Source organism: Chanodichthys erythropterus, chromosome 9 (genome assembly GCF_024489055.1).
Source record: "Chanodichthys erythropterus isolate Z2021 chromosome 9, ASM2448905v1, whole genome shotgun sequence".
In the NCBI taxonomy this organism is placed as follows: domain Eukaryota; kingdom Metazoa; phylum Chordata; class Actinopteri; order Cypriniformes; family Xenocyprididae; genus Chanodichthys; species Chanodichthys erythropterus.
The window spans coordinates 11,844,502-11,866,613 of record NC_090229.1 but is presented as its reverse complement, the minus strand read 5'-3'; the positions used below and the strand labels follow the sequence as shown (position 1 = coordinate 11,866,613).

The 22,112-nt window shown below is 44.2% G+C and overlaps 1 protein-coding gene across 1 annotated transcript in view; it reads left to right on the top strand.

The window, feature by feature from the left end:
• The window catches only part of agbl4 (AGBL carboxypeptidase 4), a 410,833-nt gene that overhangs the window by 382,352 nt on the left and 6,369 nt on the right, over positions 1 to 22,112 (top strand). Inside the window, exon 11 of the mRNA XM_067394590.1 lies at positions 6,055 to 6,217. Within this exon, the coding sequence (XP_067250691.1) occupies positions 6,055 to 6,217 (163 nt within the window). The remainder of the gene's footprint in view (positions 1 to 6,054; positions 6,218 to 22,112) is intronic.

Sequence of the window (22,112 nt, the reverse complement as noted above, 5' to 3'; positions counted from 1 at the left end):
AGTGGGCCATCCTCTGCTTGGAGACAGCCTTTCCCTTCTGCTGGCCTCCGTAACAGACAAAGAGCTGGTCTGAGGTCCTGAAGCTTCGAGTTCTGTCTATGTACAGTCGCAAGGCGCGAACTGGACAGAGCAAAGCCAGGGCTGGGTCTGCCTCCTCCGAGGGCAGCGCTTGCAGGCTCACTACCTGGTCCCTGAAGGGAGTGGTAGGAACCTTGGGCACATAGCCAGGCCGGGGTCTTAGTACCACATGGCTATCACCCGGCCCGAACTGTAGGCACGATTCGTCGACCGAAAATGACTGCAGGTCCCCTACCCTCTTGACGGAGGCCAATGCCACCAGCAGCAAAGTCTTCATAGACAGAATCTTTAAGTCTGCTGACAGCAAAGGCTCAAAGGGAGCAATCTGAAGTGCTCTGAGCACCAGAGTAAGGTCCCAAGAGGGTATGGAGGGGGGACGAGGAGGATTTAACCGTCTCGCCCCCCTAAGGAACCTGACGACCAGGTCGTGCTGACCAACAGATTTGCCATCTATGTGGTCGTGGTAAGCGGAGATAGCAGCAGAATGGACTTTGAGGGTGGAGGGGGACAGCCTACGCTCCAACCCCTGCTGCAAGAAGGAAAGCACGACACCGATCGAGCATCTTCGGGGGTCTTCCCGGCGAGAAGAGCACCACTCGACGAACAGGTTCCACTTCGAGGCGTAAGCACGTCTCGTAGACAGTGCGCGAGCCGAAGTGATGGTGTTAAGTACCTCGGGGGGTAAGTCACCTAGAACCCGGCGGGTGCCAAAGAGTGCCCCGTCTCTGAGAAAGAAGGTCGTTCCTCAGAGGAATGGGCCAGGGAGGGGCTGTCGCGAGGAGTGAGAGTTCTGGGAACCAGGTCCGGTTGGGCCAGTAAGGCGCAATCAGCAAGACCTGCTCCTCGTCCTCCCTGACTTTGCACAGAGTCTGTGCAAGTAGGCTCACTGGGGGAAACGCATATTTGCGCAGGCCCCGGGGCCAGCTGAGTGCCAGTGCGTCTGTCCCGAGTGTTCCCCCGGTCAGAGAGTAAAACAACTGGCAGTGGGAGGTTTCTGGTGAGGCAAACAGGTCTACCTGAGCCTCTCCGAACTCTCTCCAGATCAGCTGAACCGCCTGGGGGTGGAGTCGCCATTCTCCTGGCAGCGCAGCTCGTGATAGCTCGTCGGCCACACGGTTGAGCACACCGGGGACATGAATGGCGCGAAGCGACCTCAGAAACTTCCAACTCCACAGGAGGAGATGGCGGGCGAGTTGCGACATGCGACGGGAGCGTAGACCACCTTGATGGTTGATGTACGCAACGGTCGCAGTGTTGTCCGTACGGACCAGTACATGCTTGCCCCGTAGCAGGCCTTTGAGGCGGCTCAGAGCAAGGCGTACTGCCAGCAACTCGAGGCAGTTGATGTGCCAATGCAGATGGGGTCCCGTCCAAACCCCTAACACTGCATGCCCGTTGTACGTGGCACCCCAGCCGGTGGCAGAAGCATCTGTGAACACCACAGCATGCCGGGACACCTGTTCTAAGGGCACTCCTGCCCGAAGAAACAAGGGGTCCGACCACGGACTGAAGGTTCGGCGGCACTCCTGAGTGATTGACACCCGGAACGTGCCACGCTGCCACGCCCATCTCGGGACTCGGCCGTGAAGCCAGTGCTGAAGCGGTCTCATATGAAGCAGACCGAGCGGTGTTACAGCCGCAGCAGCCGCCATATGCCCCAGGAGCCTCTGAAAGAATTTCAGTGGGACCGCTGTCCTGCCGTTGAACGTATTCAGGCAGTTCAACACTGACCGAGCACGTTCCTCTGTGAGGCGTGCTATCTGCTCGACCGAATCCAACTCCATACCGAGAAAAGAGATCCTCTGCACCGGGGCGAGTTTGCTCTTTTCCCAGTTGACCTGAAGCCCCAACTGGCTGAGGTGTCTGAGCACCAAATCCCTGTGTTCGCACAACTGATCCCGGGACTGTGCTAAAATGAGCCAGTCGTCGAGATAGTTGAGAATGCGAACACCCTGTTCTCTCATGGGAACAAGGGCTCCCTCCACGACCTTCGTGAAGACGCGGGGAGACAGGGCCAGCCCGAAGGGTAGGACTCTGTACTGATATGCCCGACCTTCGAACGCGAACCGCAGGAAAGGCCTGTGTCGCGGAAGGATCGAGACATGAAAGTACGCGTCCTTCAGGTCGATCGCTGCAAACCAATCCCGGGGACGGACGCATTCGAAAATGCGTTTCTGCGTGAGCATCTTGAACGGTAGCTTGTGAAGGCTCCGATTCAAGACGCGCAGATCCAGGATCGGTCGTAACCCGCCGCTTTTCTTGGGTACAATGAAGTAGGGACTGTAGAACCCTGACCTCATATCGGCTGGAGGGACCGGCTGTATCGCATCCTTCGCCAGTAGGACTGCGATCTCCGCACGCAAGACAGGGGCATCGACATCTTTCACTACAGTGAAGTGGACACCCCTGAACCTGGGGGGACGCCGGGCGAACTGAATCGCATAGCCGAGCCTGATGGTCCGAATGAGCCAGCGGGACGGACTGGTGAGCGCTAACCAGGCCCCCAGAGACCGTACCAGCGGGACCAGAGGAACCACAGGCGCACCCGCAGCGGGGCAGCGAGGTGGAACGCAGGGACGCGGCCCGGGGGGCTCTCTCTGCGAGGCGGCCCGACGCGGCGTCACAGTGTGCTGTGCAACACTTACCTGCTTCCACGGGTGGACAGAGGGAGCAGTCGAGGCTTTGACTGCCTGCTGCTCGCTGCGGCGAGAGAAGAGGGGGATGAGAGTGGTGAGGTTCTTGCCCTCCCACTGCTCTCCGAGCCCTCTTCGGACCCGGAGATAGAGGAAACTGCTCTTTTATTGAGAATTTGGGTACCGCTGGCTGTTGGGCCAGCGGCGGAACAAAAACAAAAGGAAACAAAAGATTTTCCACCCGGCCCTCCTCCGGGGGAAGGAGCGGTGCGGTCACCACCTCCTGTAGAGCAGTCCTCTCCATCTCCGGGTCGCCCGTCCTAGGGCCGCTTGGACTTGGCCTTGCCACCCTTCTTCTTGGGGGGTGGCGGGACGGGCTGGGCGCCCCGACCGCGACCGGCTCCACAGCGCCGCTTAGCCGGAGGCTGCTGCTGCTGGGGCGCGGGAGCGACGAGCAGTCTGAGGTGCTGCGGGCGGTGGTGGAGCAGCAGCTGACCGCCTCGGCAGGATATGACTGATGGCCTCAGACTGCTTTTGTACAGTCGAGAACTGTTGGGCAAAGTTCTCGACCGCGTCGCCGAAGAGGCCGGTCTGGGACACGGGGGAATTAAGAAACCTGACCTTGTCGGTATCCCTCATGTCCGCGAGACACAGCCAGAGATGGCGCTCCTGGACCACAAGTGTGGACATCGCACGACCCACTGACCGCGCCGTAACCTTCGTCGCACGAAGCGCGAGGTCCGTCGCGGCACGAAGTTCCTGAAGAACTTGTGGGTCATGACCACCCTCGTGCAGATCCCTCAGTGCCTTGGCCTGATGGACCTGCAACAACGCCATAGCGTGTAGGGCAGAGGCAGCTTCCCCACAGGCCTGGTAAGCCTTGCCGGTAAGATCCGACGAGTGCTTACAGGCCCAGGAAGGGAGAGACGGCTCCCCCCGCCAGGTGGAGTTAGGGCACAGTTGCATAGCAATGGCCCGTTCCACAGGGGGTATGCGCGTATAACCCTTCGCTGCCCCGCCGTCAAGGGTGGTGAGGGAGGAGGACCCACCGACACGGTTTCGGGCAGTAAAAGGTGCCGTCCACGTGCCAGTGAGCTCTTCATGCACCTCCGGGAAGAAAGGCACTGGGGTGGGGGGCTGAGAACCAGCCCTTGCCACCCCGAGATACCAATCGTCCAACCTCGAGGGCTCGGGACACGGTGGAGGATTCCACACGAGCCCGACCCTGTTGGCGGCCCGGGAAAGCATAGCCATCATTTCCGGGTCTGAATCGGGCACAGTTGTCACTCCCGAGGGAGGCAGCTGCGCCGAATCGTCATCCGCGGAAGTATCAGGCTCACCCTCCGATGCAGCGATCGACATCCGGTCATCCTGGGGAGCTCCGAAGGATACGGATGGTACACACCTCTGGGGTGGTCCACCAAGCTCCCCCGGCAGCTCTACTGGCTGCGGAGTGCAGGAGGGATGAGGGTTCCTAGGGGGTTGGTTCCCCGAAGGAAGCGCGCTCACCGTGATCCTCAGGTCACCAGTGCCGCTGCCCGAAGCAACCCTCTGAGGAGGATTGGAACGAGGCAACGGCACCGGGACTCCGCCCCTTTGCAGGAACTGGAGTCTAGACCGCAACTCCGCGACGGTCATCATCCCACAATGGGTACATGACTCGTCCACAAACGCCGCCTCAGCGTGCCTTAAGCCCAAGCACGCGATACAGCGTTGGTGACCATCCCGGGGCGCCAGGTAACGACCGCATCCAGCAGTACACAAGTAGAACGACATCTTTAAAAAGACGCGAACTACTCGTGTAAGCTCTTTCAAGGACTGACTCTTTTAGGTGCTGAAGCACGCAGGGGAATAGCCGCTGCAGCACAGACAGGGAATGTGCAGCCTGTCGTGTGCACTCTCTTTGCAGACGCTGCTCTTACCAGCTGTGAGAACAGCTTTTTAGCGCTCTTAAAGCGCACCGTCACCAGCCGTGAAAACGGCCTTCACGCTGATACACAGCTTAATTTGCTCAAATAAAAAAGGCAAAACACAAAGCAAAGAAGAAAAAATCGGCCCCGCTGCTGTGCTGTTCCTCCTGCACCGGACGAGAAGAGCAGTCAGAGAGAGAGCTGGCTCGTTGAAGTCCGTTCTTCAAACACTCGCTCGTAGAAACCACCGTGTTTGCAGTAGTTCGGCTCCGAAGCGAAAAGCTGAAGATGCAACGCACCTGCTGCTCATTATATACCCGCGCTGCGAGGTGAGCAGCTGATGCAGATGATTGCATGCCAATGTGCATTGGCTCGTTTAGTTACACTCGAAGTAGATTGGCTTCTCTGGCGAGATTCCTATTCGTCGGTCTGTCCGACGTACGTCGAACGTGACCGACTGAATGGGAACATCCCGTGTCATTGTGTCGCCTGTCAATGACGTCATATCCGCGTTACCTTTGATTTACGGTTTTACTTCTGTAGAAACCATGGAAACACCAAAGATAACTATATTATGCGTTTTATTAGACAGGTGCACAATTGTTTGGATACATTTATCGACAGAAAACAAATCATTGTTATAGAGCTCAACAAGGTTAGTCTTATTGTTTGACTCTCTTGTTTTCTTGATTCACCACAACTAACATGTTTGTACCATGCCTCAGATACACTATTTTGTGGCTAAGATAGTATAATCAGAAAGAGCTTTATTTGTAGTAACAGTAATGCAGCATTTTCTCCACCATACTATATATTTTAATATTAATTGCATGCCATTTAGCAGCACAAGTCATCCAGCTTTTATTAATGATATTTCTAATATCGATCTAGCTTACTGCAGTGTTATAACATAACTTTGAACACACTCCAATGTTTTTTAATATGATTGTTTTGACTAAGTAAAACAGCGCTGCGTTACCCCACAATTTTAATTTGTCAAATAAGCGGCCTGTATCGGTAGTAATTCAGCACTCACGACATAAGCATAATGAAAACAGCAACGAAAAATGCAGGCTCTCGCCCCCAACCTGCTTCGTACCACAGTCCCATCGGATTGCTTTCCATCGGCTGTGGAGGTGAAGATGACAACTCCCATGATTCCACACTCATTCACGGCATCATCAAACTACACCTTTGTTATTGTTTTGAATAAGCGACCTCTAGCGGTGAAACTTACTTACTTACCTTGTAAAGATGCCTTTAATCAGCCAATCATAGCTCTGTATTTCATGGTTTCCCTTCTCAAAATAGCTAAAAAAAAAAAAAAAAAAATCATCCCTGCTCCCAAGTATGTCTTAATGTTCATCTCTGTTTTCTCTATTTTACTGTTATTAATCATTCTGTTGTGTTGTGTCTCTGTGTGTCCTTTCCAGTCCAGTACAACGTTTAACCGTGATCTGGTCAAGGCCGGCACCGGTCGTCGCTTCCTGGGTGGTCTGCTGGATGACACGTCATACTGCTACACGCTGGAGGTCTCCTTCTACAGCTACCTGACAGCAGGAAGCACCTCACCTGTGCCGTACACTGAGGATGGCTGTATCCTTTCATTATATAGGTACCATTCAAAATTTTGGGTTTAGTAAGATGATTTTAACGCATTTAAATTGATCAAAAGAGACTAGAAAGACATTTATAATGTTTAAAATAAATGTTCTTTTGAACCTTATATTAATCAAAGAATCATTAAGGAAATGTATCATGGTTTCCACAAAATATTAAGCAGCTCAACTGTTTTCAACATTGATTATAAGAAATGTTTTCTGAGTACCAAATCAGCATATTAGAATGATTTCTGAAGGATCATGTGACACTGAAAACTGGAGTAATGGTGCTGAAAATTCAGCTTTGCCATTGCAGGAATAAAATACATACATTACAGTAGAAAACAGTTATTTTAAATTGCGGTAATATTTTACTATATTACTGCTTTTGATCAAATAAATGCATCCTTGGTGAGCATTAAGAGCATTAACATTCAAAAATATTACAAACCCAAGGTTTTGAATGGTATTGTACATATATTTGTGTAGAGCTGAATCATCAGACTAGGTAAGCAAGCAAGGACAATAGCAAAAAATACATGATATCATGATATTTTTAGTGATATTTATAAATTTTCTTTCTAAATGTTTCGTTAGCATGATGCTAATGTAGGCTACTGTTGGTTAAAGTTACCATCGTTTATTACTGTATTCACGGAGACAAGAGCCGTCGCTATTTTCATTTTTAAACTTGCAGTCTGTATAATGCATAAACACAACTTCATTCTTTATAAATCTCTCCAACAGTGTGTAATGTTAGCTTTAGCCATGGAGCACTATCAAACTCGTTCAGAATCAAATATAAACACCCAAATAAATACTATACTCACATGACCCGAAGCATGCATGCAGCATACATGACGAACATCTTGTAAAGATCCATTTGAGGGTTATATTAGCTGTGTGAACTTTGTAAATGCACTGTATTAAAGAGTCGCAAGCTCGATGGGCAGGGAGCATGAGATTTAAAGGGCCAGCAGCCCCTGAATCGGTGCATAGTTAATGATGCCCCAAAATAGGCAGTTAAAAAAAATTAATTAAAAAAAATCTATGGGGTATTTTGAGCTGAAACTTCACAGGCACATTCAGGGGACACCTTAGACTTATATTACATCTTGTAAAAAAACGTTCAATGGCACCTTTAATTATTTATTTATATTTTTAATGGAGTTTTAGCAAAGCACAGACATATATTTTGCCCTGTCTGCTACCTTTCACGTCACATCTCAAAATAGTCCCCAGTGAAGGATTTGGGACAGCGTGCATTGAGATGAATGCGAATGCTAAGAAATAGCTTTCTCCTGTTTTTATAGACCTTGGACACTTCTGTTTCTCTCTGTTCTCCTCGGGTATCTCTGACCCTGAAGCCTCCTGCTGTCTGAAAGAGGAAGGGAAGATAAAATGAACAGATGAAGGACGAATTTCTCATTTTGTTTTGTCTCTACAAATTTGTTCTGTCTCATAATGAACTGATTAAGTTTTGGGTGTTTAGATACAGGAACCACAGGTCGTATTATTGACAGAGAGATATTGAAGAGGAGCTGGATCCTGTTGGTTATAAATTGTTTGTGAGTTGTTTTTTTCAGTGACAAGCAAACAGCCCGGTCACTACGTATCTTCCCTAAAGAGTCTTGCTCCAACTAGAGCGATCAAGAACTCCACTCTCATTGAATTTTCCCCCTCATGAGGAACATATGGCTGGTGTAAAGACCTGATTTTCTCGAATCGATGCTGCAGCTCTGTAGACAAAAGCCAATGACTTGTGCTGCTGTCTTACTTTCTGAAATTATCTCTCCAATGTAGGTGCACCGAGCGACAAACTGGGTGGTGTCACGGTTCGATAATGAAGGCTGGGGTGATAATGTCACTCTATTGAAGCTCGGCTCTCTTTCCTGCGTTTAAGCTGCATGCCGGTCGTACAACTCCATCTCCTTATTTACCGGGAGCAATGCTCACTCATTGATCTCTTAATTATTCTGGGAATCATTATCAGAGAGCGAGGCTTTGACCTGGTTGGCTGTTAGACACAGGAGAGACGTCGACTTGCCTAGTTGTGTCGATGAGAATGTTGTGTGAGAGTGTCCATGTGAGTATTTGTGTGTTTGTAAGAACATAATGCATATGTTTCAGTGGGAGATCAGTGTCCTAAGGGTTAAGGTTTCTCCTGCTTTACAACCTAATTCTGAGCAAACACCAGCAGGTGTACAATCCATTAGTAAGATTAGGGGCAATTCTAGGATTTTAGTCCCAGGTGGACTCATTTGAGGAATATTTTTTCCTTTAATTGGAACACCTTAGCAATGCCCTATCGATGCCTAGCAACCTCATACTAACTGGCATAGCAACCACCCAGGACACCTTAGCAACTGCCTAGCAACCATTCTTAATACCCTAGCAACCACCCTGGAAACATTAGCAATTGCTTAGCAACTACCCAGAACACCTTAGCAACTGCCTAGCAACCATACAAAAATACGCTAGAAATCGCATAGCAACCACCCAGAATTCACCAGCAACTGTATAGCAATCATCCAGAACACCTTAACAACCAATGCCTAAGAAACAACAAGAATGCCCTATCAACACCCTAGTAGTAACCACCCAGAATACCCCAGCAACTGCATAGCAATCATCCAGAATACCTTAAGGATCCACCAAGAATGCCCTAGCAACCACCCAGAATACCTCAGCAACTGCATAGCAATCATCCAGAACACCTTAACAACCAATGCAACCACCAATAATAGCCTAACAACACCCTGTCAACCACCCAGAATACCCTAGCAACCTCATAGTAGCTGCTTGGTAATGCCATAGCAACTACCCAGAACACCTTAGCAACCGCCTAGCAACTGCAAAGCAACCAGCACTGACTAGACAAAGAAATAATATTTAATGAGTACTTTTAATGAATGATTAATAAAGTGAATCAGATTTTAAGGGGTCTAAGATGAAAGACCTTAAATAGGGTTTAGCAACACCTTTTTGGAAAGATAATACTGTCTACAGCAATACAGAACCGGAGCTTTTGGGAAACAGTGGATGATTTTTTTTGGGGTGCTCTGTGCAGATTAATATCTAAATCTAAAGTTGAAAGCTGACTAAAAAGCTGAATTCCATGACTAAAAGGTGTCTTTGTGCAAACCCAAGATGTGTGTAGCTTAAGTGCCCTCTAGTGATAGGAAAAGAGTTCGCTGAACTATGAGCTTGTGTCTCTCTCTGTGTGTGTGTGTGTGTGTGTGTGTGTGTGTGTGTGTGTGTGTGTGTGTGTGTGTGTGTGTGTGTGTGTGTGTGTGTGTGTGTGTGTGTGTGTGTGTGTGTGTGTGTGTGTGTGTGTGTGTGTGTGTGTGTGTGTGTGTGTGTGTGTGTGTGTGTGTGTGTGTGTGTGAGTGTGTGTGTGTGAGTGTGTGTGTGTGTGTGTGTGTGTGTGTGTGTTTGCACATGTGTGCGTTTCACCCCTGTATCACTCTGTCATGCACCCAGCTGCTAGACGCTCATATTTACAGGCCTCTCTTGCATTAATTTATTTATTTGTTGGGTGTTTATCTCAGAGCGAGCAGTAAAGCTGCTGACTGATGCCTCATCGCTTTCACTGTTTCTCTCCGCTCGCCTGCTGCCTCACTGGGCTGTCATCTCCAAGGCCCAGCCGCTCTAGTCGTGGTAATAAGAAACCCATCCATGTAGAATTACTCCACAGCCCTGCAGATTATTTTCCCTTAGTGACAGAGAAAAGATAGAAACAACAAAAAAGGCAATTTACAGCTTGCTGGAAAGAGTCATAACTTACCTGTGAGGCCTCTCTCCTTGAAACAGCATTTTTTCCCCATCACTTAAAACATCTGTGCCGTGAAGTAGCGACAGGTTAAAGCTGATTGTGGGCTGTGCTGTTTATTAGATGTGTGCAAAACACAAGCTAACAATAAGGAACCTGCCACTCCGGATGGGAAGAATCGTAGGAGATGTTGGGTATAAACCCGGAACCGTTTGCATGTTTTAGTGGGAGATCATTTGTAAAGTCTTTGTCGTACACATCTGGGCACACACACAGATATTTATAAGCCTTTAAGACAGTGAGAACCACTTTAAATGTTCTCACAAGTCAGTTTTTTTGACATGTTTTACTATAATGACAGTTTCTTAAGCTTGGCCTTCACATGTACAGCCATATCATTTTATGATTATATATCATTCATTAAACTACTGTAATCGTCATAAATTGCTGTGTACAGATAAAAAAAAAAATCCAATCCAATTTTTCAAACATTTACTGAATGTACAATTTTGTTTTTTGTGTTTCATTTGAGGAAAAGATCTTGCCACCAGGAAAAAAAAATCTGCATGTAACTATACAGTAAAAATGCTTTGCAGTTGCATAGTTAGAGTTAGATTGTTTGACATGGTAATGGATACGACAGTGTTGATATGTTTGGTCTTGGTGGTTGGCGGCTGTTGTTAATGCTGCGGCTGCTGCTGCAGAACAAGTACAGGACTTGCTACTGCCGATAAATACACGACACGCTGCTGTGAGCAAGTAAGACTTGCTGTTGCTGTACAATATAGCATACGTGAATTACCCATAGCAGATCTATACAGGTGGAGCTGGGGAAGGTGGAGGGTTTTTGAAAGCGTGCTGCAACTGCTACAGCAAATGCTGACCAAGTTTTTGAAGGTTGAGCAGCCAGCTAATTGGCTACTGATACAGCATGAACCAATCCCCTGTGCCCTGTACAGAATGATGTGATTGCAAGCATATTAAGTTAAGGACCTGTTAGCCTGTGCCATTTAGAACTTTGCATCTATAGTCAGGGGGTTTTAAACTAGGGTCTGCTGAAAATATCAGAGATTTCAGAGAGACCGTTATTTGTTGTGAAAAGCACTATAAAAAAATGAACAATGAATTAATAATAATATTTTTCAGATAACGTTTTAATGATTTCTCTTGGCTTTAGTCAAATGACAACATCAGTGAGTCTGAAAATATAAACTGCCTTTATATCTTAGGAAGAGGATCACCATATTTGAAAGTCCATGGCATTAAAAAGTTTTTTAAAAAATGGTTTAAGATGTTAGTCTAGATTAGAATGGATTTTTTAAACAATTGAGGGAAAAACTGTACATGGTGTGACTTTTAAATGGTTATTACGTTGTAGAACTGGGAGGGTGTGTGTTAGTTTGTGTGTGTGGCACGTGAGGGTTGAGGGTGTCAGCCTCCAGTAGTGGAAGGGTATTTGCCGTGGCATGTAGTGCATAGATTGGGGGCAAAGAGGTTACCAGAATGTGACATGCCACTTTTTACAGGCCGGTTGGCAGGTCTATGGAGCGTGCAAATTATCAGCAGGGACCTTTACAGACATGACTTCAGTCCCCGGTAAGAAACAAAAACAATGACAACGCTATAATTACCTGCAAAGGAATTAATTCACCTTTCCCAACCCCACTAAACAAACATGCACCCATACACACATTCATAATGTACTCCTAATGTTGACAGTGGCACCCCCTGGATAGAGATCTCACCATTTACCATAATGCTGCATTCATGACAAAAGACATTGAAAGATCCTTCAGTCAAATGGCTCAATTTCTCACATTTTTGTTTCACCTTTGTCTCGTTATAGAATACTGAGCATATCGGGAATATTGAGCAGCAGCACTGAGGGAATAATTTAGCACATTTAATGATTTATCACCACCTGTAATGTCACGCAAATCTGAAGAAATTTATGATGGATTCCTGACTCGGTCGTTGTTAACCTGTAACCGATTTTTATCATCGTCACAGCATCCCCCAGGCGTTATAATATGGTTAATGCCTGCGGCGCCAAGGTGTCTCTGTATGAAACTGCTGCAGGTGGTTATGACTTCTTATGAATTTAGATTGACAACATAGAGTGTGGTTTGAAATGACCTTTTAGTGAGACAAGCCGTATATGAATGTGTGTACATCAGCTATAGCACTATAAGGTCTTATGTACCCCCACAGCCTCCTCATCTACGCTAAATTTCATGTGTTACTTTAAACTCATATTACACTTGAATAGCTTAAATAGGAACTTAGCATTTTAACTGTTTTTAATGGAACATGCCACTATTTTTGAGAGTTAAACAGTTGAGTTTTACTGTCTTCGAATCCATTCAGCCGATCTCCAGGTCTGGCGATAGCACTTTTAGCATAGCTTAGCATAGATCTTTAAATCTGACTAGACCGTTAGCATCTCGCTCAAAAATTACCAAAGAGTTTCTGTATTTTAAACTATTTAAAACTTGACTCTTCTGTAGTTACATCATGTACTAAGACCGACAGAAAATAAAAAGTTGCGATTTTCTAGGCCGATATGTCTAGGAACTATACTGTCATCCTGGCGTAATAATCAAGGAACTTTGCTGCTGTACCATGGGTGCAGCAGGCGCAATGATATTATGCAGTGCCTGAAAACAGGCTAACTTCCGTCAACATAACCAACGTGACCACCTGCTTGCACAGGGAGCGTGCCTTGCAACCATAGAGACATTTGTGAGAGGTGGTTCAGAAAATATTTACTTTGGTGCAGATGTAAATCAAGTCTTTGCTCATAATAGGCAGGAGGGGCAATATTTTTAGTCTAAAACTGGAAAGTGGCTGAGTTAAACAGGGCAGAGGACTGCGAATTTACAAGATTCAAGCCGCTTCCTGAACTAGTCATGCCAAGCGAGGCTTCGGACGTCATCAATGAGATGACGGCATGTAACATTACTAGTATTTTGTACCACAGAAACTGTAGATAAACAATACAGACAATTAAAGTTTCTTTTAATCAAACTATGCACTACCTCACCAGAACTCTACAACAAAACTACTAACGCTATATACTGTATAAGCCAAATGATCGAGCAAACCTAGCCCTCGGTGATTGCATTTCACAGGTAGCTAACAACAACAGCAGTGCTTTTTCAATCTGGTCATTCAAGCTAACTAAAAATAATAATAATGTTACATTTACAGCCATGGAGGATGATCCACTTGGTCCTGTCAGTACTCTGAAGATTGTTGGGATGGCCATATCCTTTAGACGCTGAACTGTGGTAAGGGTAACACTAGTTTAAAACTCTAGTCAAGTTTTAAACATGAAAAATATTTGAGCAATTTTTGAGCATCTAATCAGATTCAATGATCTATGCTAAGCAATGCTAAAAGTGCTACCGCCAGACCTGGAGATCGGCTGAATGGATTCGAAAATGGTAAAACCAAAAACTATAGAATAACACAAGACGTGCCACTCGTATTGTTTTGAATGGGAGAAAGTGTAATGCGCAATATGGCGGAATAAGTCCCGCCTTCTAAATAAGAGCCAATCGCAGACTGGTAAAGTAATCGCGTCACTTCAGCGGCCGTTAGAAGTCCCTTTAAGACAAGTCATTTCACTCAGCGGCCATCTTTGAAACGCCTCTCGGGCATCCTGGGCATCATGCCCTATCTCTTTGAATGGGGAAACATCAAATTCTCCTGTTTATTCCAAACTGTTCACCAACCTTACGATTACATTTCATATTTGAAATCACCAATGAAATCTGACAACAACCGGCTTATAAATGTTTTATCCAAACGCTCGAATCATGACAAAAAACTGTATTTTTTAGGCTGGATCAAGCTAATGCGCATGCGCAGACCTAAATGCGCGTCTCTTCTGCCATGTTTCAGATGTGCATGTCTGACTGTTTCTATAGAAACCGGTGATTCTAACCCAAGACTATAGAATAACACAAGACGTGTCACTCGTATTGGTTTGAATGGGAGAAAGTGTAACGCGTAATATGGCGGGATAAGTCCCGCCTTCTAAATAAGAGCCAATCGCCGACTGGTAAAGTCATCGCGTCACTTCAGCGGCCGTCAGAATCACTGGTTTCTATAGAAACAGTCAGACGCGCGCCTCCGAAACATGGCAGAAGAGACGCGCATTTAGGTCTGCGCATGCGCATTAGCTTGATCCAGCCTAAAAAATACAGTTTTTTTTGTCATGATTCGAGTGTTTAGAAACTAAATTTATAAGCCGGTTGTTGTTAGACTTCATTGGTGATTTCAAATATGAAATTTAATCGTAAGGTTGGCGAACAGTTTTGGAGAATTTGATGTTTCCCCATTCAAAAGAGATTGCATGATGCCCAGGATGCCCGAGAGGCGTTTCAAAGATGGCCGCCGAGTGAAATGACTTGTCTTAAAGGGACTTTGGTAAAACTCAACTGTTTAACTTTAGGGGGAGTTGGAAAATGAGCCTATTTTCAAAAATAGTGGTGTGTTCCTTTAAGGTTTTGAACTTGTGAAAATAAACAATAAAAATTTGAAAAAAATAAAAAATAAAAATGATCTGTACTGCATCCTTAAGACCCATTCACACCAAGAATGATAACTTTAAAGATAACTATAACGATAACTACATTTGCGTCCACACTAACGAATGATAATTGTCCGTTTATTCTAAACTTGTTCGCTGTAGTTTGAAAGTTTGTACATGTTTTTGCTGTTCTTGTTGCATTTACACATTTTTAACCAGCAGATGTCCTCAGCATGCTATGTTTCGAGTGAATAGCTAGTGTAATCGATCTAATCTAACAGTGAATTCAGCTGACGAAGTCAATATAGTGGAATAAAAAAAAAAAAAAAACAGTGCTTACTGTAACTTCAAAGGAAGCAAGACAATGTTGTCGAAACTAGCGCTGGTTACCTGAGGTAGGCCTAATTTTTATGTTACACTGTTTGCTAATCTGGCATAATGATCTCATCGTTAATCATTTATTCCGAGGGTATGACCAATTGTTTTCCATATACCCTTGAAAATGGGGTTTGACTTGTCAAACAGTGGTGGCTTTTTCTGAACCTCTACGATTAACTTTTCTGCAATGTCATCTGGCATTTTAAATGTGCGAGCACTTAAATTAGAATGGATTCTGATTGCCTGTCAGTATTTTATCATTCAACAGCTGGAAAAAAATTGTTCTCAAAGTGATCCCAACGATATTGTTTCTCTATATCGTTTTCGTTATAGCTGTGGTGTGGACTCTGCTATTCTTTTATATTTACAACAGTATTTTTCGAACTATATCTTTATTGTTATTTTTATAGTTACCTATCAAAATCTTTCCAAGTACTTCTGATTGGGAATCACTGAGCTCTACAGGACATCCCAAACTATCGATAACGATTATCAGTTTAACAAAAGATATTTACTTTTGTTAATAATCTCACTTCCCTCATAGTAACCACAATCATTGTCATTTATCTCCAACCAAACAACTTAATTGATCAGGGATAATGGAATGCTTTTTGTCCGAGTCTTGCTGTTCCAATTTCATTTGAAAAAGTGGGAGAGAAGTTCTGATGACACACCATCGTTAGTGTTGAAAACAGGTGAGCGCCGAGTGAGTCTGGGATCTCGTTCAACACCCAGCTGGATGCTTTGATGGAGCGAGCTCACTCTGTGACTTTCAAATCACTTTGTACTGATGTCTCAGAGCTCATCGTCCTAAGAACTTCAGAAAATGTTGAATAAAGTTTGGTTTGTTGAGTTTAGCAGACATCTGTGGTACAGACATGCTGGTGTGTGCTATCCGTGCTGAAATCCATTTTAGTTTTCTTTTTCTGAAGATATTTGTCATGGCAAAATCCAAGTGTGCTTGGGGATTGATTAGAATTACAGTAGAGAGACTGTCACCTAATGGATGAAATTACTTTTTCATTGTACGCATCGTTTGCGAGAGGAAGACGGTTATTGCGCCCTCGTGTGTTCATATGTAATGTAACATAGTAAACCCATCAGTTTGGCTTGTTTATTTTTAAAACTGCACTATTTTCAACCACTAGCATTGGTCAGAAAACTATTAGTTTGTTGTTCATTGATTCTACCTGCAAGGGCTAACTTCTCATGTTAACCAGCCAAAACTTGTCAACCTGGTAAGGGTAACTGATCATTTCTCTCAAATAGTCTATATAAGAATGTTGTTTCAGGACCAACAAAGGATTATCCAAAAACATAAATCACGTCTGTGTGAAAATTTCCCATGACATAATCAAAGCTGTGCTTGGGGATTGATTAGAATTATGATTGCATTTAAGGGTGTGGTGTTTGAACGAGACAACATGTTAAGGTTAAAGCTTAGCTTATGGGTAAAGATTAGTATAAGGCTTAGTGCTAGACACCTAAAATGGGGAATGTTTCAGAGAGACATTCACAATAATCTTGCCTCTGCCCTTTACCGTCTGACAGGTTAACAAGTCTTCTACTTCTCGTCATCAATGAAGGGAGAGAGAAGGAGCGTGAGGGAGAAAAATCGCGCCGTGTTATGGCGACTGTGCCATTTTCTTTTGTCCTTTAGGCTACAGACGGCTACTGAGAGAGCTGTTATCCCTGGGCTAAGCTATAAAAGTCCCACTCAATCAAGCACCACCCTTCAATGTCAGACGCTTCAGTTTGGACCCAGCGAGCTTAAATGTTGCAGTGCTGTCTTGAGAATAGGTCGTACATATAAAGTGATCCAGCACAAGCACAATGTCAGATCAGGCAGCTCAGTGGATGCAGCTGCCTTAAACATCAGTCGTAGCCTGTTGATCCTCAAGTTAACTGCCAATGACTGACATGAGATCAGCCGAACAATAGCTTGATTGGCAGAAGTGCAGTAAAGAGAAGGGCTTTTTTTGAATACCAAATAGTAGCATTTGAAACATTTGACTTTTTGTTATCTTGTTGTGTGAGCTTTCTATTAAAAAAATCTTGACTGTATTTAAATTACTTAAAAAATGTGAGTACCTAATAGCTAACGGTTTCAAAGTTGCTTTCTCACTGCAGTGCTCTTAATGCCTCATTAACTGTTCCTAATTTTTATGTGCAGCATGTCTGCAGCAGTGATAAATTAAGATTTTAATTACTTACTATTAGGAACACTCAAATGGACAGTTCACCCAAAAATAAAACTGTCATCATTAACTTATCATTTAGCCATCTAAACCATCAGCCAAAAAGTACAAAACAATGAACTGTCTAAAAACAGACAACTGATGACAGCATTTTTCCAAACGCTGAAACCAGAAATGAAATTTCTGTCACTGTTTACTCTCATTTATGTTGTTCCAAACATCCCTGACTGACTGACTTTCTTCTGTGGTACATACATCTCAATTTGTCCATACAATCACAATGCTTTTTGGACAACACTGACTTTCATTGCATGGACAAAATAACGCTTTTCAAAAAGATGTTGAAGAAGAAAGTCAGTCATACAGGTTTGGAACAACACGAGTGAGAGTAAACAATGACAGAAATTTGATTTCGGCTTTTGAGTGTTTGGAAAGATGTTGTCATCAGTTGTCTGTTTTCAGTCAGATTGTTGTTTTATACTTTTTGGCTGATGGTTTAGATGGGCTTAGATGGATTCAGTGCTTTCCAGTGTGAGTTAAGAAACTTCTAATGGTCACGAAAGAATGGATATGGTTCTCTTTCGCTCTCTATCTGTGGAGTAGATTGTCTTAAGAGGTCATCAGATACGGCAGTGTTCTGGTCTTTGAGAGCTTTATGGCATGAAATGGATTTGATTGTGTGGGTGCAGACGGATCCGGCCTGTGGCCAATCCAGCCACTGAACCTCTGCATTGCTCTTAAAGCCAATACTTCATACCAGAGTGCTTATCTCAGCCCTTTAGCACCACTGCCCATGGTCATCTCCTTCCTATTAACACTACAACAGGGCCGTCTCTGATGGGAAAATGGCAGCGAGTGGTCTGCCAAGTTACATCGCGTACATTTCAGACTGTCTAGATGCATGTGTGTGTGACACACTGATGTATTTGATTAAATACATAGATGCACTTGAAGCGTTGAAGCACTTATGAAGCATTATTAAAATTTCCTGCTCGGATTTCTGCCAAATGAAATTCCAAAGCCTGAGTTTGTCCTCTACGGCTGTTAACTTCTGTCTTGCCCTACAGAGGCCGGACAAAAGGTCCTTACTGGGAGTTTGAGCAGTGGGGAGACAATGCCTGCGTGCTTTATGTGCTCTTGTTTACCGTTTTAATTAGCATTGTTAATTGGCACTTTGTGACACCCTGGTGACAGGCCTGTCACTCCACTGTATTGATGCCACTCTTGTCCCTAATTTGTCTGCTTGTTAACACACGGCCGGCTCCAGACCAGGGTGCCTTGTTCCTTGTCATTGGGCCATCATTGTCCGTTTGTCTGTGTGAGAGCGTTTCCGTGCAGATACACAATCCGGTAAACAAATTATTTGTCAGGCCATGGAAACGTCCATCTCCGTCTCATCTCATCAGCCCCTTGGAGACCCGTCCTTGAGTCGCAACAAAGACGACAATCGATCCAAACATCCGACCGTTTGCCGATGACATTAAAAACCTTACACGCCCCAATGACACGGACTGCTTAACCCATTTAAGCCCGCGGGAAGACGCAGAAGGCTCTATACCTCAATCTGTGAATACATTTGGATGACTTTAGGAAGAGCTTTTGAAGAGTTGCTTGATAATGTGTCATGCATAAAACACTGAGCGAAACTACTCTCAGTGTACACGTAGTTTCTAATGGAATTTCTATGAAGACTTCACTGAATTAGCTATATTTTAATCAGCTTTACATGAAAAACAGAGTTAAAAATTGCACAATATGTTGCACAGTATGAACACATATCTGGGAAAAATGTGGGCATATTAATATGTTAACTGAAACCGCCAGACTTTTACAACATGGTGTGAAGAGCCCTGCTGAGATTTTAGACTTTAGAGCCTTTTAAGCTGTTGTATTTTTATTCATGCATATAGTACAATTTTTAAAAAGACACAAATAAAACTGCTTTATATTTACTCGTGCAGATGACAAAAACGTATGCAAATATGGCAGAGGTTTCTTATTTATAAAATCAAATGTTTTTAGCATATTTTTAATAGATGTATGTTACTCCCAGATATAAAATATGCAGCTTCTCTTAAAATATTATGGGAAATGTAGGCTAAAACAGACACAAAGGTGAAATAGGCAGCTGCTGCAAAAGGTGAATACGCAGAAGAATCACTGACTGAGTGCCCTAAAACAGCTGCTATTTATTTGTGCAGGATCCAGCACTCTTGATTGCATTGAGGCCAAATACTTTGGATTAGATTAAATAGTAAAATGCGTTTGTGTATATTTATATATATATGTTTTTTTTAGGGCTGTCAAAATAACGTGTTAATTTCGATTAATTAATCTGAGAAAAAATAACGCGTTAAAAAAACCCCGCAGATTAATCCATTCCGTATTGACCTTTGAACCTGGGGCCGTTCTAGACACCATTCGACTGTAAGATGAAGAAGGGAAATGACTGCTGCGCTGATGGACAGAATGAGCAGAGCTCCTCCCTCGTGCGCGCGAGCTCTCTCTGTCTTTAAAGTAAAGTAAGCACCGTCTTTGCACTCTCTCTACTTCACACATAATAATCTAAATCAACTGACACAATGCTAAAAGTTCGTAAGACCAAATCCATGTTTCACGAGGCGCATTCGGAGAATGTTTTCCTGAATAACCGCTGGGTGTGAATAGTACTCAACAAAACATCTTCTCTGACAGGCGCCTTTGCACTTGCAGCTGACATAAACCACACTTTCAGTAAACAAAAAGAAAATCCTATCCAGTGGTGAAGTGTTTTCTATGTTGAAAAATCTTTTGCGATATCCTAATAACAGTCGCGATTCGCACGCAACGCGTCAACGTCCGCTAATGTCCAATTTGCGACCTAATGACTCATTTGAACAGATTCATTTTAATGAATCATGACAACAACTGATCTGTCCACACGGTCTATAATGAATCATTTACTTGAACAACTCTGAAATGAGAACATAAGTGTGCTTACCCCATTTAGCAAGAGTGGTTAGTAAATTTAGCCTTAATAATCCACAATATTTTCAGGTTATTTAAATGACAATGTGTAGTAAATTAGGCCTACCTATAAAATCAGTTAGTTTAGACTGGAGTGAGGTGAAACCAGAACAAAGCAAGTTGTTGTTAGCTAGGTGCATTCAATTGGATGTGGTAGAAGATTATATTATTAGTTAATATAACTTCTAAATGCTACTTTTTAGTACTTTTCAGGTTTAGCAAAAAAGCATCTTCTCTTACAAAGCTATAAAATCACTTTTTTTTTTTTTTGCAAAGAGGGCAAGAAAGAATTACAGTGAGAGTCACGGGTACTTTATTGTCAGTATCGGGCTCGCAGATCACGTGGGTAGGGCACTTTTTACTGTTTGTGTGGATGACCATGTCTGTCACCAGCGAAGACCATTTTTGACAGAGGAAAAACCCTGCATTGATTCATCTGAATTGAAATATTTAATACTTTCTCAGCAAAAATTATGTATGCGATTAATTTAGATTAATTAATCACAGAGTATGTAATTAATTAGATTAAAATTTTTAATCAATTGACAGCCCTAGTTTTTTTTGTTTGTTTTTTGTTTTTTATGTGTTTGACGTGGGGGGCAAAGACTGGCCTGTGTGGTCCAATCCAACAGATGAGCTACTGTAGCTCATTGCTCAAGAAGTTAATGCTGGTTCTGATAGAAAGGTGTCAGAATACACAGTGCATCACAGTTTGTTGCGTATGGGGCTGCATAGCCACAGACCAGACAGGGTGCTCATGCTGACCCCTGTTCACTGCCAAAAGTGCCAACAGTGGGCATGTGAGCATCAGAACTGGACCACAGAGCAATGGAAGAAGGTGGCCTGGTCTGATGATGAATCATGTTTTCTGTTACATCACGTGGATGGCCAATTGCGTGTGACGCTTACCTGGGGAACACATTGCACCAGGATGCACTATGGGAAGAAGGCAAGCTGGCGGAGACAGTGTGATGCTTTGGGCAATGTTCTGCTGGGAAACCTTGGGTGCTGCAATCCATGTGAATATTATTTTGACAAGTACCACCTACCAAAGCATTGTTGCAGATCATGTACACCAGGGCTATTCAACTGGAGCACCGCAGGCCAAACCCGGTCCCCAAGCTAATTTGTTCCGGCCCTTTAAGTATCCTAGTGTGAAAAAGACATCTCTAGAATAAATTTAGTTGAGTCGGACAACGGGCCCTACAGTTATGAAGTGACACGCGTCTGATCCATACTGCACGAGCTGCAGTCGCAGCACAGAGCAGCTGCCTCGGTCTCGCTGTTTCTGCTTAAAACTATACTGTTCTCAGTGGCGTGCAGTGGTTTAAAATAATGAGTCAAAGTTCCCACAGGTGTATTATTATTATTATTATTATTATAAATTTTTTATGTATCAGCTGCCAGAGTTTGTGCCAGGAGTCACAGGCAGGCTTGTTGCCGTTTCTGCTGTGAACTACTGTTTTTTTTAAATAAAAGATTTGATGATGTATATTATAAACCAGCAAGCAGATGCAACCAGAATATGATCCATTAAGCTAAATCGCATAAGCATTTTCCCATAAAAAATACACACACAAAATGTTGTTGTTATGCAGTTTCAAAATGCAACATGAGCATGTTTAAATGTAGGAAAAAAGTCTACTTGAGTGTTTTATGGTGCAAAAATACAACATATGGGCTCCTGTATTGCTGTTGTGTCATATCTCTCCAGCCCCTCATTGGGATGCTTTTCATGAACTGGCCCCCATGACAAACTAGTTGAATAGCCCTGATTTACACCCTTTCAGAACTGTATTCCCTGGTGGCTGTGGACTCTTTCAGCAGGATAATGCGCCCTGCCACAAAGCAAAAATGGTTCAGGAATGGTTTGAGGAGCACAACAATGAGTTTGAGGTGTTGACTTGGCCTCCAAATTCCCCAGATCTTAATCCAATCGAGCATCTATGGGATGTGCTGAACAAACAAGTCCGATCCATGGAGGCCCCACCTCGTAACT